Source organism: Onychostoma macrolepis, chromosome 12 (genome assembly GCF_012432095.1).
Source record: "Onychostoma macrolepis isolate SWU-2019 chromosome 12, ASM1243209v1, whole genome shotgun sequence".
NCBI lineage: Eukaryota > Metazoa > Chordata > Actinopteri > Cypriniformes > Cyprinidae > Onychostoma > Onychostoma macrolepis.
The window spans coordinates 1,404,314-1,420,000 of record NC_081166.1 but is presented as its reverse complement, the minus strand read 5'-3'; the positions used below and the strand labels follow the sequence as shown (position 1 = coordinate 1,420,000).

Below are 15,687 nucleotides of genomic sequence, written 5' to 3'. Positions count from 1 at the left end.
AGTTTCATCAAAGCTGACAAAGTGACCGAGGATGGATAATTTCGACGAACTTGATGAACCTGTGAGACGTTTTCACAGAACCTTTCAAAAGCAGCGCGTTACAATGGTGAGGGGAAAGCTCTGTGTATTACGTGTAATCACATCCATACAGTCTACAATCACAACAACGTTTGTCAGGCATCTTCTTTATCATCGGAGGAGATTACAAAGATTAAACAAGTGTTTTTTTAATCTCTAAAACATTAAATGTAGAGTTATCTGCTCTTGCTATAAAACCAACTTTTAATATGTAAAAAAACATACTTCCAATTAACTTTAATTTTGTAAATAAGGGTAAACGTACCCATTAAGCACACTTCCATATTTGAGCTCAGATTATAAAAAGAAAAAAATTATTTATTATCCTACTTGATGTCTTAACCAACTGATATGTTTGTTACTACATACCTCCTGTAATTTCAAGTCAATCAGATCATTGCAGGCTGAGATATGAGCCTCCATGTGTTCACACATGGAGATATTAGCATAGATAGACAGTCTATTGGTGGTCTGTGGTTTTACAGTGCTGTCATTTTTAAAGATTTCATATTAAGGTGAGCTTAAAGGGTGCACGACTATGAAAATCGCACAGCTTCAGTGTGACATCAATAAGAAAAAGTATAATTTCATAGATATTGTTAATAATAGTTGTTCATATTAAAATATGTATGAACTTAATACATGACCTAGACTATTTAGCACAAATCCTGTCATTTTAATAAATATTACATGAAATTTATTAAAAATGGTCGCTGCTCCACTTAAGTTCAGTGTGCTCTCTTTAAGCTCTTCCACATTGAATGTCTGTAAATACTTCATAAACAGACGTTAAATATTAACTGATGGTTGTCACTTTAAGTTAATCTTTATAAAATGGTTAATAACTTATTTTCACAGCTTTAAGATGACAAAATCTAGACGTAACTATAGTTTATGCCCAAATTTGAAAGAGGCATGTCATCCATTCAATGCATCAGAAACCTGTCGTATCTGTCCAGGAAAAAAGCAGCTAAAGGCTGGAATACACTACACGACTTTTCAAATTTGAACAGATTTTTAAAACACCCGTGTATGATGTGATCCTCAGTCGTTTAGTGTATGATGGCTAGTTTTCCTTTGTGACTTGTAGATAGGCACAAAGGAAAACTGGGCATCATACACCAAACGAATGAGGATCATACACTACCAGGCCTTCCAGTCATTCCGATCACAACAAACTCATCCAGAAATGTGAGCATTGTTGCTAGCAGACACGTGAAATGAAATGAAAACAATATGTATTCTAAAATCTGCTGAAAATATCAAACATGTTTGATCTCCTCCAACTGGGTGGAATTAAAGTCTGAAGCTAAAAAAAAGATCGGAATCTGTGACCATCAGACACTATGCGATTTTCTATGGATTCTGTCAACTCAAAACTGCAAAATATTTGCTATGAATATATATAACTGATCAAATTGAACGCCTTGTTGCTTGATTTTAGTGTTCTGTTTTTTTTTTTGTACCTTCAAAAGAATATATTTTTCAATTATTCTTTAAAAAGGTTGTTTAAAATAAACAAGAATTTCTAATAAAACATGATGTGAGCTTATTGGGAACAGGGGAAGGGTACAAAAATGTACCCATTAAGCACAGCCAGACTTTTTGAATTTAATGATGTATATCTTAAATTTAAATGCTTTTGTCATTTCAAATAATATATTTTTGTGTGAGAGATTAAGATTTTATTTTATCATAACTTTTTGTACTGAAACCAATATCTTGTGCGCTAAAAATGTCTCAACGTAGATTTTGGTGAGTTTAACAGGTATGTTTACCCTACTTGTATTTGTTTAAGTTTTATTACTTAAATGGGGCATATGATGTTGCTAAAAAGAACATTATTTTGTGTATTTGGTGTAATGCAATATGTTTATGTCGTTTAAGGTTAAAAAAAACCATTTTCCACATACTGTACATTATTGTTGCTCCTCTATGCTCCGCCTTTCTGAAACAAGCCGATTTTTACAAAACTCATCGTTCTGAGAAGCAAGGTGTGCTCTGATTGGCCAGCTATCCAGTGCGTTGTGATTGGCCGAATACCTCAAGCGTGTGACGGAAATGTTACGCCCCTTACTGTATTGTGATGCCGTGTCCCGGCGCGACGACACAAAAACAATAAAACCCATTATAAACGAGGCATTTGTTGCATCCAGTGGGGACATAATTACTGATTATAATGACTTGTACTGTCTTTTTAAACATTACCATGTCTGCATTTGTGATCGGAAAAATGACAAACAAGCGCTACTCTACACTGCTCAAAACTCACAACTGAATAGTCAGTGGCAAACTCTTTAAATATGAAAACATACTTACAGGCTGAGAGTCTGAGAGGCAAATCTCCCCACACCGTGATGTAGACATGTGGGGGCGTGTTTGAATGAGCCGTTTTAGGAGGGAGTGAACAAGTCTCAACTTTTATAAAGAATATCTCTTTGGGTTTGAGACTTTAGTCTTTGCAACTTTAGGGATCTTATCTATGCACAAACAGCTTGTAACACTCCAGAGAGAAAGGAAAACTTGAAATCGCATCATATGATTCCTTTAATCAAAACAACCCAACTGTAGTTCGATTGATATTATTTGGAATGCGCAATAAAAAAAAAAAATTATTTCTGAAAAAACCAATTAAAATGGAGTTATCGGTTTTTGCAAATGAACTCTTCATTTAATCCAATTCAGAGTTACGGCATTTAACCAAAAATTCAGCTTGGAAAACATGTCTGGGCCTCCACGTAACCAAAGCGATCTGACTGTGTCCAGTTCCTCCGAAGCACAGGGTTTTTCAGGACACTCTTCAGGGGGTATTCAGAAAACACTTCTGATGGAGTCCAAGACGTCTGAGTGACTGACTAATACAGAAAACAGCAGTTGTGACACACAAACTCACAGAGAGAGAGAGAGAGAAATACAGCATGGGGCAACAGGGTGAGGCAGGAAATTGCTGTACTATCTCAATCTAAGCTACATTTATTCACATGAACACAAACTCACTGAAGGACCTCTGAATCCAACACACAACTCAAGACATAAAAAGAGCATTATGAGGCCAGAACCTGAGAAGACTACTCTCTCCATCAAAACACATCAATGTGAGCTCTGAAAAGTTCGCTTCAGTTTGTTCTTAAAGGATTTGTTTAGCTCAAAATTAAAAATCATTTATTTTACGTCATTGCAACTTTCACATGCTTTTGTTCTTCGAAATCTAAATGTTATATTTATATATATATATATATATATATATACACACACATACACTCTCAGAAATAAAGGTACAAAAGCTGTCACTGGGGCGGTACCTTTTCAAAAGGTACATGTTTGTACCTAAAGGGTCCATTTTGGTACTTTAAAGGTACATATTAGTACTTAAAGTGTACATATTTGAACCTAATAGGCACAAAAGTGTACCTTTTGATAAGGTACCACCCAGTGACAGCTTCTGTGCCTTTATTTCTGATAAATATATTATATTATATTAATATATATACATATACACACACACACAAACATTATATTTAATATATTATATAATATATTTATATATTTTTAAGTACATTTTATACATAGTCCAATAAAAAAAAAATATTTAAATATATTTTTTAAATTATATTAATTAAAAATATTTTAAATTCAAAAACTATATACACACACATTATATTTAATGTATATTATATAACATTTTTATAAATTTTATATATATATATATATATATTAGTTGGATTTGAGCTGATGTTTATGTGAGAATAAATCCGGCCACACCTGTTTCTTCCTCTGTCAGTCTAACGGCTTTGATGAACCTGAAGAGATGCATGCGAGACCAAAGCCAGAAATCATGCATCTCTCTTTTTTTCTGAGGCTCTGTGACATTTTGCCCTTGTGGTACTTTACAGTTCAACATGCATGAAGAGAAATCTGTTTAAGCGGCTACGCTTCTGGATTTAATTAGAGAAACAAAGCAAAGCAGATGAGGAAGCAGCAGAAGATCGAGTGACGTGATGCTCTGAAGCAGTGAGCAACATTTCAGCTTCCTGTGAAACTTCCTCTCAGGCTGTGAAAAAAACAAACCGTTACCTGCCCATTTCCTGCTGCCTCTCTCATCAATGCACTTTTGTGTTTTAAACATCCGTTTCCGAGCGGACTGACAGCTTGACACCTGCGTGTGTCCATGGGAAGAACATTTTCATGTCTGGATTTGCCCTCAATGATTAACGTCCAGCTGACCATTTAGTGACTGCAGCTGGGTGATTTTAGTTAACTAAAACCATTAAAAAATAAATAATTACTTGAAATAATGTTAACTGAAAATAAATATATTAAAAACATAAGCAAATGATTCTCCTTTGACTAAATTCGTGAATGAAATGTTCTTTTGGGTCAGTTAGTTTTAATGATTCGTTGAGTTCAAACTGTGCATTTGGAACTATAAAATATTTAGATATTTACTTCACTACGAAAGAAGAGCATGCAAAATAAAATAAAAAGATTTGTTTAAACGAATCGACTCACTGAATCAGATGCTGAGTTTAAACATTTTCATGCGTTTCTTGTAACTTATCTTCCCTGCATGATAAATGTGTGCATTTTAAACTCATTCACATATCACACACTTGTTATAGGGTATGGATATAAGTTGCAATAGTTTATGAAGTTTAACTTCAGGTACCTAAAATATCTCAATATTGAAACTGAAATAAAAATGAATAAAATATATTTTTTTTAAATACTAAAAATGACAAAAATTCAACAAAAGTAGTAAACTTAAAAAAAAAAAAGTTTCAAAATATGAATAAAACCTATAATACTATCTCAATGCTACTAAAATAACCCTGGATTATAATGCATACTGGACGTCACGTCTGATGATCTAATGCGGAGATCTGCAGAAGTGAATATTTAATGACTATAATGATTATTTCTATTTTGGTAGAAATGAAATCATAGGTTTAAACAAGACATTCAGCCAGACACATTGTGGGAAGCACACATCTATGCTGCCTTCAATAAATGACATGAGCTTTTTCAGGATTCAGACCCTATTACTGGACTGACTTCAAACAGACAAAAGCTGGACAATATGACATCTAGTGGCTGAAATCATCTGTGCACATCAGGCATTCAGTGTACAAACCACAAACACAAAATTAGCATGAAAAGAAAAACACACCACAAACCCAAACTCACACCAGACATCATTACATTAAATCACAGCAGCTGTATCTGTGCTAGAACGCTGCAGGATTAATGTCAAATGATTTGCTTTTAAAGAAAGATGCACTAAGATACCTCACAATAAATGACACTTGATTTAATATTGTGCTCTAATGACATTCAGAGATTTTAATTGTGAATTAATCGTCTTCGTGCCACTGCTTCATAACAGTGCAGATACAAACGCAAAGACATCCCATCCAAAAATAATCCCTAAACTCAAAGTGAATTTTGATTTGAATAATCCATGGATTATCAAAGAATAGTTTGACATGACACTGCTCTGTTTTACAATCCATGTTCATACTGCCATAATCAGATGCGGGTAGGAAAAAAATAAATAATTTCATATAATTCCCAGCAATTTACAATTAATATTGCTCAGGTTTTTAAAAAAAAAGTCAATTTCTGTATAGACACAAACTTAAAGTCTCGATTACAAAAATATATTTAAAACACCACACTCTGAACCCAGTAGCGGGGCATGTTGTCACAGTATATGGGGCAAGTTGTCACAATAGGAACATGCTGTTTATTGACACTGAACGAAGAAGAATTTGTTGAAATATGAAACAAATTTAAAATCTATTATGTTTTTAAATGATTTAATGGCTTATTCAGCTCAATTTAAAACAGTAAGTCAATTATTAAACATAAAATAGATCAAAAAGTGGCTAAACAGAAATGATATTTATCGTTTGTCGACTCAAAAGCAATTAAAATAGGAATTTAGTTTGGATTCACAACCTAAAAAATATATTTTAAGACAGTTTTTACCTAGATGTTTGAAACTAAACCTCATATAGGTCTTGTGACAACTTGCCCCGGCCTCTACTTTGAGCTCAAACTTCTTAAGATGAACTTCCAGAAGTCTTATGAACTTCAAAGGCAGATAAAATACCATCTCAAGTACAGTTCCTTCCCTTTAAATATACCTATATTGATAAATCTAATGTTTCTTGCAAGACTCTTTCCAACCAGAGGCAAAATGAGTTGACAGTGCTTTTAATTGGCCTCATTTCTATAATGATCTCCACAAATGACCCGTGCCTCTTCTGTAGCCCTAAAAAGACCACTTTATCTGCCTTTATCTCAATCCCTAACGCAAACTCCTCTAATCTAGCACTGACAGGGTCACACAGATGGATTATTCATAGAGTTCTGATGGCTATCAGCTCGACGAACCGAGCAGCATCGAAACGAACTTCATCACCATTAATCTTCATAAGCGTGACTCTCGATCCGCACATTAGCATTTCAATCCACTAATATCACAGCTTTTGTGTGGACTGATAAGATTTTGGCATGTAGGTTTCATCCATAGCCTATCAATAATGAGAAATAGATTATATCTTATTTAACGCTAAGTTTTTAATTTGAGATGTTAGGATGAAGCTCACGAAGAACACCCCAAAACCCTTTGAAAAATGAGAATATTTTGCATTTTTTCCACATTTATTTCCTGAAAATTAAGGAAATGTTTCGTGTTTTAATGTTGGAGTGAAATATGTTATTCGTGAGATTTATCCTATTACATTAATTTGTTTACATTTCTTCAGTCAGTCAGACTTTACCTGTTTTCTTCTTCAAAAGCGCAATAAACTCACCTCAGGGTGTGAAAAACTTCACAAGTTATTCAAATATCAAAATGATGGCCGTAAATGTCTACGTAATCGTTAGATTAATCGAGTTCTCTTGTTTAGTAAACTACAACAAAGTAACTCAAAGCGACACATACGCAAACGATTCTCTTTTGATTGTTGCGACGTTTGATTCGAAAACGAATCGTTCTTTTGAGTCGGTTCTTTTTAATGATTCGGCCCAGTTCAAACAGTGGGTTTGAAACGTTTGGAACTGCAAAATACAGAACTGGAACTGTCTACTGCATTTTGATTCACTTCGAAAGAAGCTCTCGTAAAATACAAAACGATTCATTCGAACGAATCGATTCACTGAATCAGACCCATTTGAAACATTTCCAAGCATTTCTTGCAACTTATCTTCTCTGCATGATACATGTGTGCGCTCTAGACTCATTTACATATCACACACTCGATATAGTGTGTTATAATCTGACCAGATTGAATCTTAGTCATGCAATCTAACGCAGAATCAGTAGTATGCCGTTACACTGAGGCTCAGATCAGATCCGGTCTGTTTCTAGCACACACTGGTTTTAATGCTTCGCTCTTTTCACAACTGCAGCAATGCAGCTTCACGCAACATGTAGGCTACATCCATGCATGCGAGGAGAAGCTCGATCACATAAAGCGCTGCAGAAACTTAATCACTCACCATCGCCGTGAAACAGCCTCCGCCTTCAGAACAGAGCAAACACACTCCAGCAAATCTCTCTGCACGGCTGGAATCAAACACTCACTCAGGAGAGAAAGAAAGAAGGCACTCGTGGTTTGGAAGACGGGCTCTTTGAGCATGCGTGCGTGTGTGTGTGTGTGTGTGTGTGTGTGGTGCCAGGCGCTGAAAGGATCCTAAAATCAGCAGTTCAACCAGACACAGAAAATGTGTGTGATTGTGTGGTATAGCGTGTATTTTAATCTATATAGTGATTCTTATCATCAAGTGCCATAAAAAAAAGTTCAATCTTTTTTTTTTTTAGTGGAGGATAAATGCTTAAATGCTGCCTTATATTTTTTAAATATAAAAAGTCTAACCTTGCTTTTCATAGTAATAGACACACACTCACTCACACACACATCAATATAGCCACATTAAATGTAAAAAAAACTACACACACAAATAAAGTTGCAAATACATATATTTGCAATTTTATTTGTGTGCGCGCGCGCAACTTTCCACAATATTCTACTTAAATGGAGTCTCGAGTAACATTTTCAAAATTGCAAAGAATTAAAATTGCAAATATATATAGCCTAAAACATATAGCCTACAATATTTTACTTAATATAAAATTATATTTTTTCTATAAGCAGCCTATATAGATTAATAAAAATTTAAACTATTACTTAAAATTCATTAAAATGTTTACTGCTCATCTAATCCCCAATAAATATATTATAAAAAGAACTATATGCAAAAACAATATTTTTTTCTGAAACCATATAGTTCTAAAAATAATTAGCCTATCAAATAAGGCATATGCAAACTTGCAAAATGAATAAATAAATTACACACACACAATATTATACTTAATCTATGACTATTTACTGTGCATCTAATATCCATTATTGGTCAATGACCTAAACATGACTGAACCCAGACGTGCACCTCACAATAGGATGTGCAAATACTCTTTGTCTAGAATCTTTCGATATATAAATGTTATGTTTAATGCATTTGATGAGGGTCGAGTAAAGACACTCGAGACATTGGCTCGAGCTCAAAGCGCCATCACAGTCTTCAAAGGACAAGAGCAACTCTGGTGACGTCACGAGGCGCAAGGTGTTTTAATTGTTCGTTGTAAAATATGCGCCTCATTACCACACGAATAGATGATGAGCTGTCAAGGCATGTCAATTTCCTTTAATGTCCTCTGCTACTTGTTAAATATGCAGAGGGACAGAGGGAGGGGGGTATATAAGCTCTCCTGGACCCTCGACCTGTCATTCTGACCTCAGTCCATCATGAGCACGCTCGGAGCTGTGCGCCTGGCCTGCTACCAGCTTCTGCTTCTTGGAGTATTTGGAAAGCACAATAATCATGGCACGAGGATTATATCATCCAGAACCGAGGGAAGCCACCGGCATCATTTACCCACCTACATGATGCACCTCTACCGTAACTTCAAGATCAACCAAACGCGTCCCGCGGAGCATCTGGAGCACGAGCAAGCGGACACCATCAAGAGCATCCTCTCCAAGAGTAAGATTTGCTTTTTTATCGTTCTTAACTGCTTTTTTATTTATTTTCGCAAAAGTTTGGGAACGCGTCGCGCGCCGAGGTGAAAGCCTCTGAAGCTCTTTTTGGCTCCTGGCTGTCAAATCTGAGCGCCAGACACCTTCAATCCACATTGTCCACCAGGACTAATGCTCTGCGCAAAGCTGATGTGGATTAGAGCCTCGCCAGACATCCTTACACAAACCCAAATCCACATCAGCGCCTCGGCTCTCTTTCACACGTCTCCTGATTAGATTAGGAGCGCGGGCACGGGGCGTTTAACGGAGGTCTGGAGGTGTTAAACGATGGGTTTCGATCCGGTGTTTGTTCTGAAGGGATTAGGCACGCACTGCCTTGCCCCTCCGTTAAGATAAACCTAATATCCGATCGATACTACATGACTTTTCATCAGATTGATCATCTGTAATTCAAGAAATGAGACTATAGTTTAAATGATGTGGTCCACACCTTTGACTAATTGATTGTGGTTCTCAATATTTGATATACTAAACTTAAACTCATTTGCATTAAGATTTATTGTACTATTAGGGAGGGAAAAGTTCGTAACATCAAGAGATTGATCATAGATCATGTTATGATGCTTCATCCTTGCTTTTTTAATATTGGGTCTGCCAGTGAATTAAAAAATATATTTCTAAAAGAATTGCAGTTTAACAAATACTTTGGTTTGTTGTTGATGATAATAATAATAATGTTGTTGTTGTGGTTGCAATTATTATTTATGACAATTTAAATAAAGATAAAATGATTATTAAAATGCTACAAAAAAAAGAATTCATGATTATTATTTATGTTATTATTATTATTATTGTTGCAGTCTAGTGATTATTTACAATAAATTAGAATAAATAAAATAATAATTAGACCGCAGCAATAAAGATATACTGAATATTTTAAATCATGATTATCATATAATATTTATTATATTTTTATTGTTGCAATGATTATTTACAATAACTTAGAAACATCATTTGAATGCAACAACATATAATAAATCATAATTATTTGTAATATTTATTATTATTATTGCAGTCTAGTGATTATTTACAATAAATAAAATAATAATTAGACCGCAGCAATACAATAAAAGTGTCATAAATATTTTAATAATAATAATTATTATTATTATTTTTAACATACCAAGCCAATTTTTTAAAGTGCAATGCTTCCAGAAATGTTTTAAATATTGAAGAGCAAAAAATCGAATGATTATTTAGTCATCATTGAGTTGAACTGCCCAGTACAGGCTGATGTTGGATGGCAGAGCTCTTAAGCACAGTCAGGGCCGCTTATTAGATAAACCAAAGCAATTAGCAATTTGAATGTAAATGTACAGCCAATACACTCCAGTGAACAAGAGCCTCATCCACGAGGATCAAAGAGTGTGTGTTCAGCTGCACAAATCACCTCATTACTGTTGGGTTTGTGTACATGACAGTCAGTCCTTCATCCCTGGAGAAAAATACATATCAAAAGAGCCGAGAGCCATAGTGATGGGTTACGTCTTTAGATGAGTGAATCTCACAAAATCTGTCAAGAACAGGCCACATTTCAGCCTAAAATCAAAAGAAAAAAGTTTTTCTTTTCATTTAAATATTTAATCATTCATTTAGTTATATGAATGTGATCACATATGAGAGTGGTGTTATAATAACATCTTTTAATAATGATATCAAATGAGACAATATTGCAAAGTAAAGTAATTATATATATTTCGATTTAAAAAATGATCAGTGGCTGATGCATGATATAATATGCAAAATTTCAACCAAGAATAAAAACTTTTTAAAGGTTTTTTTTTTAAATTTGTAAAAAAATATATATATATATATATATAAAAGTTTTGCCAGTCTAAACTGTTTTTTTAGTTATATATGGTGCAAAAAATGTTATCAAATGAGGCATATGCAAAATTGCAAAATAAATAAATAATATATTTAGATGTTTTCATTTTTTGTTTTTCCATGATTTCCATTTTTCCAGTGGTTGATGCATGATATAATTGCCCATCAATGTATAATCTGCTAAATTTCAACCAACTACAATTAAAAACGTGTACTATTTAAAATTGTAACATTTATTTTTACATTTATTTTAAAATCAATTCAGAGTTTTGCCAAAGTCTAAACTGCTTTTTTATAATATGTGGAGCCTAAAAATGTGGAGGTGAAAAGAAAGGAAACATACATATTTTATTTTTAAATAACTTTAACTGAAATTAAAATGAAAACAAAGTATATATATAGAGAGAGAGAGGTTTATTTGCAAAAACAGATAACTTTAATTTTCAAAAATCATGTTTTTTTTTTTTGTTTTGTTATCATGTTTTTGTGTTTTATTGTATTTTTTTTTGTTATTTTTTTTAACCTAATCAAAATAACCAAACTGCAGTTTGATTGAGATTAATTGGAATGCACAATGAAAAAACATGATTTTTGAAAATTGTTAAAAACGGAGTTATCTGTTTTTGCAAGTGAACTCTTCATATATATATATATATCTCATTAGTACTATTTAAAATTATTTTTAGCAAGTCAGCAAGGATATTGGTCATTGACAATAATCTAAATATGAATATGTAATTTCCTTGTCTCTTCCAGGTTTGACCAATCAAGACACACACTACGTCACACACTTTGACCTTTCCTCAGTTCTGCTGGAGCATCAGATCCAGGCGGCGGAGCTGAGGATTCGTATTCCCAAAGAAACGCAGCAAACGAACATCACAGTGGAGATCCGGCACCAGCAGGACCAGTCCCTGGGTCATCTGTCCGATTCCTCTCTGATGAGCGCCTCTCATCACTGGAGGGTCTACAACGCCACAGACCTGTTCCTAAACTGGATCGGCCCCAAACTCTCCGAGAGGATCCGCCTAAAGAGCAAGAGAGAGGCGAGACACGCTCTTCGCTCCGGGAGTAAAGCTCCGGATGGGATCCGTCACAGAGCCATGCTGCTGGTCTTCTCACACACCGTCTCTGGACAGAGCGAGCAGGACCGAGCCAGTCTCCTGCACACAGCCGAGAAGTCCAAGTTCTTGTTTAACAGCGAAGGAAAGGAGGTGCGGAGAGACAAGCCACACAGGAGCAAGCGGGGCCGCAGGGGTCAGCCGGTGAGGAACCTGGAGCCGCTCAGGGGTCCGGCCGAGAACAGCTCCATGTGCAGGAGGGTCGACATGCATGTGGACTTCAATCAGATCGGATGGGGCTCCTGGATCGTCTTCCCTAAGAAGTACAACGCATACCGCTGCGAGGGGAGCTGCCCAAACCCTCTGAGAGAAGACCTGCATCCCAACAACCATGCTTACATGCAGGTGAGGCGCTCCTTATGTTTATGTAGCTTTGCAATTATTTTTAATATTAAATAATTAATATGGAAAGTTTGGCAAACATCAAGACTGCATTCTGTGTCTTGGAACTTCTTAGGGTTGTTATCATTTACTAAAAGTAACTTAAAATTAATTAAATGCATTTTTTTTTTACTTTAATTTTATATTAAATAACTAATATAAATAAAATTGTAATATAAAAACTTAAAATTTCTAAAAAAAAAAAAAACTAAAAAAAAAACATTTTCATTAATTGAAATAAAACAAATGTTAACTTGAATAAAATATTTTAAAACATTATTTCAGCTAGCTGCCAAGGCAACATTTATCATTATCATTTAGTTTAATTTGAAATATTAAAATAACTAAATTTGAAATAAAATTACATAAAATTCAGTTAAAACTAAAAACTTAAACTAAACTTAAAAATTGAAGTGTTAACTGAAATAAAATAAAATATTTAAAAAAATTAACTTCTTTTATTTCAGCTAACTAAGCTAACATTTAGTTTAACTTGAAGTACTAAAATAACTCAATCTTAAACTGAAATAAAACTACATAAAAAAATCAGTTACTTCAAATAAAAAAAATATAACAGAAATAAAAAATAAAATAAATTAAACTCACTTTATTTCAGATAGTCGCCATGGAAACCTTTCCCATTTTCATTTAGATGTACTAAAATAACTGAAACCAAAACATTGAAATAAAATTACATAAAAATTCAGTAACTTGAAACTAAAAATGAACTGAAATTAAATAAAATATTTTTAAAACCTTAAACTTATTCATTTCAGATATATTATTATTTTCATTTAGTTGAACTTGAAGTAACTAAGAATATAAATAAGTAAAAATATACAGACATATTAAAACAAAATGTCTAAAACTTTACTAGAATTAAAATAAAAACTATAATAAGCTATTACTAAGTATAATGTAGAAACTTAAATTTTCTGTAAAGCTGCTTTGCATCGTGAAAAGTGCTATACAAATAAACTTGAACTGAATGAATAGTATCTGAATAATACTAACGTCATGCTGTTGGTCTGTTTGTGCTGCAGAGTTTGCTGAAGTACTATCATCCCGACAGAGTTCCTGCGGCCTGCTGCGCTCCGACCAAGATGAGTCCTCTCAGCATGCTTTACTACGAGAGCGGAGAGCTGATCCTCAGACATCACGAGGACATGGTGGTGGAGGAGTGCGGCTGCCTGTGACCAGCTTCATCAGCGCCGCTTCACTATCATCAGCCAGAGCGTCTCAGGACTTCAGAAAGAGTTCCCCGTTCAGACTGTGTGATCGTTCGGGGAAACGATGGAGAATAAGAACAGAAGAAAAACATTCTCTTCATTTGTCTTCTGGAAAATCTAGAACATTATGATCGGTCCTAGTAACGGATTATAAAGATCTCAAGCACTGTCTATGTATTTACAATCACACCATATGGTGGAGAAACTATGTAAATATTTATTGTAAATAATACATAAATAAAGCCTTGATATTATGTAAATATAATATATGAATCTTTGTATAAAGAATGGAGATCAGACAATATTATTTTTGCTAATAGAAATAAAAGTATTTGCCTGAACGCTTTTAAACTGTTCTTTATCGAATCATTTATAAACATCTACACTGTAAAAAAAAAAAAAGTTGAGCGAACTTAAAAAAAAATTTTTTTTAACAGCTTCAGTACATTTTTGAGTTTGCTCAACTTATTTTTGTGGGAAATTCTCAAATTTTTATTGTATAAACTTAAAACGACAAGTTGAGAAAACTCAAAAATCTGCTGAAGCTGGTTGCCTTAAAATTTTAAGTTGGCTCAACTTTTTTTTTAATTTACAGTCTATCTATCCATCCATCCATCCATCCATCTATCTATCCATCCATCCATCCATCCATCTATCTATCTATCTATCTATCCATCCATCCATCCATCCATTCATCTATCCATCCATCCATCCATCCATCTATTCATCCATCTATCCATCCATCCATCTATCTATCTATCCATCCATCCATCCATTCATCCATTCATCCATCCATCCATCTATCCATCTATCCATCCATCCATCCATCCATCCATCCATCCATCCATCCATCCATCCATCCATCCGTCCATCCGTCCATCTATCTATCCGTCTGTCTATCTATCTATCTATCATAAGTGGCTATTACTAAATTGCCACAGATTTAAATAAATATATTAATTTGGTATTTTTGTATTTTTGTATATACTATTAAATTGTGGTTCCATCCTTACAAAAACTTACCATAATTTATAAATATAGGATCTATATACTGTATGAGCAGCTTTTATTTATTTAAGCACTGGCTAATAATATATTATCACCATTTACAATAAATATAGTATGCATTTGTTTAAAGAAAATATTTTACATTTTTGTAAAGGTTTGCATTTCTGATTTTTTTTTTTAAATGGACAGATCCAAATGAAAAAGAAATGCATTAATATCAATAATTACTGTATCTCCCTCTCTCTGTGTCTATACATAAAAGAAACCCTTAATATTTGTGTAAATTTACAATGTAATTTTTTCTGAAAGAAAGACTTTTAAAAACTGTTTAATTTATGAAAAGTTTATGATTGTATTATACTGAGATCTTACATCTCCTATAATATCCTATATTTCTGTCTCATTTCTAAGCGCAAAATTCAGTCAAATACGATTATTAGAGAAGATGGCATTGAAAATAACAGTATGTTGTGAGGTTTTTCCCAATGGTTTCATAATTTAAAAAAAAAAATAATGCACTGCAACATCCTTATTTGAAAGAAACCCAACTGCATTTAATAATAAGACAATAAGATAATGCAGGGAGCGAGAGGCAGTGAAATGTGTGATGTGACGACGTACATCCAGAGAGAACCATTCAACAAACTCATCGTGATTTCTAGAATTCCCCGTCTGGTCTGTACCGTATGAGGTCAGCAGGGGCCAGCAGGGGTCAGCAGGGGTCGCGGGTCAAACACAATCACCTTCCATTGTTCCACAGTAAAGGTCTATGCAGTGGTGATCCCGCAGGAACGCTCCAGAAGCCCAGCTCTCGGATCAGCTTTAGAGAGCAAAACCACAGCGGCACACGGGTACGTACATCTGTTTAACCTTCAAAGAAAAGAAAAAGTCTATATAAATCTATATCATTTTTTAAAAGGTTTTCAAAATAGAACTTAT

General features: G+C 34.1%; 2 protein-coding genes across 3 annotated transcripts in view; one reads left to right on the top strand and one right to left on the bottom strand.

Annotated features, from left to right (window-relative positions):
• Window positions 1–7,759, bottom strand: part of pald1a (phosphatase domain containing paladin 1a) — a 76,425-nt gene extending 68,666 nt beyond the window's left edge. Inside the window, exon 1 of one of the 2 annotated variants that reach the window (XM_058793945.1) lies at window positions 7,585–7,759. The gene's annotated coding sequence lies outside the window, so the exon portion shown is untranslated. Of the gene's footprint in view, window positions 1–6,896; window positions 7,034–7,584 lie in introns of those variants that run through there. The other variant, XM_058793947.1, reaches the window with a different exon arrangement.
• A 1,076-nt stretch (window positions 7,760–8,835) lies between these two features.
• Window positions 8,836–14,073, top strand: ndr2 (nodal-related 2). The gene is made up of 3 exons (XM_058794031.1): window positions 8,836–9,129; window positions 11,766–12,475; window positions 13,555–14,073. The coding sequence occupies exons 1-3, from the start codon at window positions 8,892–8,894 to the stop codon at window positions 13,705–13,707; spliced, it is 1,101 nt and encodes a 366-aa protein (XP_058650014.1). The 5' UTR covers window positions 8,836–8,891; the 3' UTR covers window positions 13,708–14,073.
• Window positions 14,074–15,687: the final 1,614 nt, after the last annotated feature.

Excerpts from the sequence above, each read along its gene's own strand:
- ndr2 (XM_058794031.1), top strand. The coding sequence starts at position 8,892 with ATGAGCACGCTCGGAGCTGTGCGCCTGGCCTGCTACCAGCTTCTGCTT. Across the intron at positions 9,130-11,765 it reads CAAGAGCATCCTCTCCAAGA|GTTTGACCAATCAAGACACA; the intron begins GTAAGATTTGCT and ends TGTCTCTTCCAG. Across the intron at positions 12,476-13,554 it reads ACAACCATGCTTACATGCAG|AGTTTGCTGAAGTACTATCA; the intron begins GTGAGGCGCTCC and ends TTTGTGCTGCAG.